The sequence below is a fragment of the Otolemur garnettii genome, unplaced genomic scaffold, assembly GCF_000181295.1.
Source record: "Otolemur garnettii isolate 467f Iridium unplaced genomic scaffold, OtoGar3 scaffold00101, whole genome shotgun sequence".
Taxonomy (NCBI): Eukaryota; Metazoa; Chordata; class Mammalia; order Primates; family Galagidae; genus Otolemur; species Otolemur garnettii.
Window position 1 is genome coordinate 3,077,182 of NW_003852496.1, and position 2,061 is coordinate 3,079,242.

The 2,061-nt window shown below is 54.8% G+C and overlaps 1 protein-coding gene across 1 annotated transcript in view; it reads left to right on the top strand.

Annotated features, from left to right (window-relative positions):
- Nucleotides 1-2,061, top strand: part of RAB43 (RAB43, member RAS oncogene family) — a 41,118-nt gene that overhangs the window by 36,001 nt on the left and 3,056 nt on the right. The window contains exon 2 of the mRNA XM_003796205.3: nucleotides 661-844. Within this exon, the coding sequence (XP_003796253.1) occupies nucleotides 661-844 (184 nt within the window). The remainder of the gene's footprint in view (nucleotides 1-660; nucleotides 845-2,061) is intronic.

The following is a 2,061-nucleotide window of genomic DNA, read 5'->3' on the forward strand; positions in this document are numbered from 1 at the left end:
GGCATCACAGCTCACAGCAACCTCCAACTCCTGGGCTCAAGCGAGTCTCCTGCCTCTGCCTCCCAAGTAGCTGGGACTACAGGTGCCCGCCACAGCGCCCAGCTATTTTTTTTGGTTGCAGCCATCATCGTTGTTTGGCGGGTCTGGGGCTGGATTCGAACCCGCCACCTTAGGTGTACGTGGCTGGTGCCTTAGCCGATTGAGCCACAGGCACCGAGCCTGGGTAGAGAATTCTAGGCCCCCCTCTAATGACTCCACAGCCTGGTGATGGGGGCTCTGGCAGAGAGTGCAGGTGGGCAACAGGCATGTCCTCCCGTGGGCCTTTGATCACAAAGCTGTTTCCATAAGCAAGGAACTTAGGGTCTTTTCCCACCCTGTCTTCATGTAGCAAACACCTCTTCTGCTAAGGCTCCCCCTGGACATGGGCTGCAGAGAAGTACCCGTGTGCAAGAAGAGCTTCCTTGGCTTCTGATAGAAGCGGCAGTTTGGCAGGATGGACACCAGACAGGCCTGCGCTGCCCACCCTGGGCAGAGATTACCGGCTCTGGGCTGTGGGTGGACACACAAAGGGGCAGGTGCCAGGGCTCTAGGCGGCCTCAGGCCCTGAGGGCTCAGGTGTACCTGTACCACCAGGCTCACTGAGGCTCCTCATTTCTTTAGCTGCAGATCTGGGACACGGCCGGCCAGGAGCGCTTCCGCACCATCACGCAGAGCTATTACCGCAGTGCCAACGGGGCCATCCTCGCCTACGACATCACCAAGAGGAGCTCCTTCCTGTCAGTGCCCCACTGGATCGAGGACGTGAGGAAGTACGCGGGCTCCAACATCGTGCAGCTGCTGATCGGTGAGCTGGGCCACTTGGGACCACAGAGCCCGTCTCCCTGTCTGCCTCTCAAATACAGGGTGAATGTGAGCACAGAGACCGAGCTTGGCCTGGCAGGAACCCAGCCAGAATTTGATCTATGATTTTGTAAATTCTGATCCCAGTAATCACTTACAAAGTTAATTCAAAATTGGAATTAAAGGCGGTGCCTGTAGCTCAGTGGCTAGGGCGCTGGCCACATACACCAAGTCTGGCAGGTTTGAATCCAGCCTGGGCCTGCCAAACAACAATGACAACTACAACGAAAAAATAGCCGGGCATTGTGGTGGGCACCTGTAGTCCCAGGTACTTGGGAGGCTGAGGCAAGAGAATTGCTTAAGCCCAAGAGTTGGAGGTTGCTGTGAGCTGTGATGCCACTACACTCTACCCAGGGTGACACAGTGAGACTCTGTCTCAGAAAAGGAAAAAAAAAAATGGAATTAAAGGAAAGAAGAAAGAGAGCTAGTTGGCTCTGCAGTTCCCTTGTGTCTGCCACACATCTGCAGCCTCTGCACAGTGGCTTGCGCTACAGCTGTCTGCACAGGGACCATGGGATTTGAAGTGCAACTTGTCCTTTGACAGAGCTGGGGCTGGACTCAAGAAAGCAGAGATCTATCCAGTCTTGTAGCCTGTGAGCCTGCAGTGTGGGATTTGAGCTCTGCTCACCGCAGTTTGCTGATTGCTCCATCACGCCACACTGTAGGGCAGCACACGTCATCAGCCGGCCTCAGAATCACTCGGAGGGCTTATTAACGTGCAGGTGTAGGCCCCACCTCCAGAGCCACCACCCAGGAGGGCTGAGTGGGCCCCGTGAGGTACATTTCTAACAAGTTCCCGGGTGACACCCACGTTGCTAGTCCAGGGTTGAAACCCACTGCTGCAGAGGGAGGCCATTTATCTCTGCTTTCCTTCTGCATAAACGTCCCAGGCTGGAGCTCAAGCTCTTTTTTGAGACAGAATCTCACTTTGTCACCCTCATTAGAGTCCTATGGCATCACAACTCACAGCAACCTCAAGCCTTGGGCTTAAGCCATTCTTTTGCCTCTGCCTCCCAAGTAGCTGGGACTACAGGTGCCCACCACAATGCCTGGCTATTTTTTGATTGCAGCTGTCATTGTTGTTTGGCAGGCCCAGGCTGGATTCAAACCCTCCAGCTTAGGTGTATGTGGCTGGTGCCTTAGCCACTTGAGCCTTTTTTT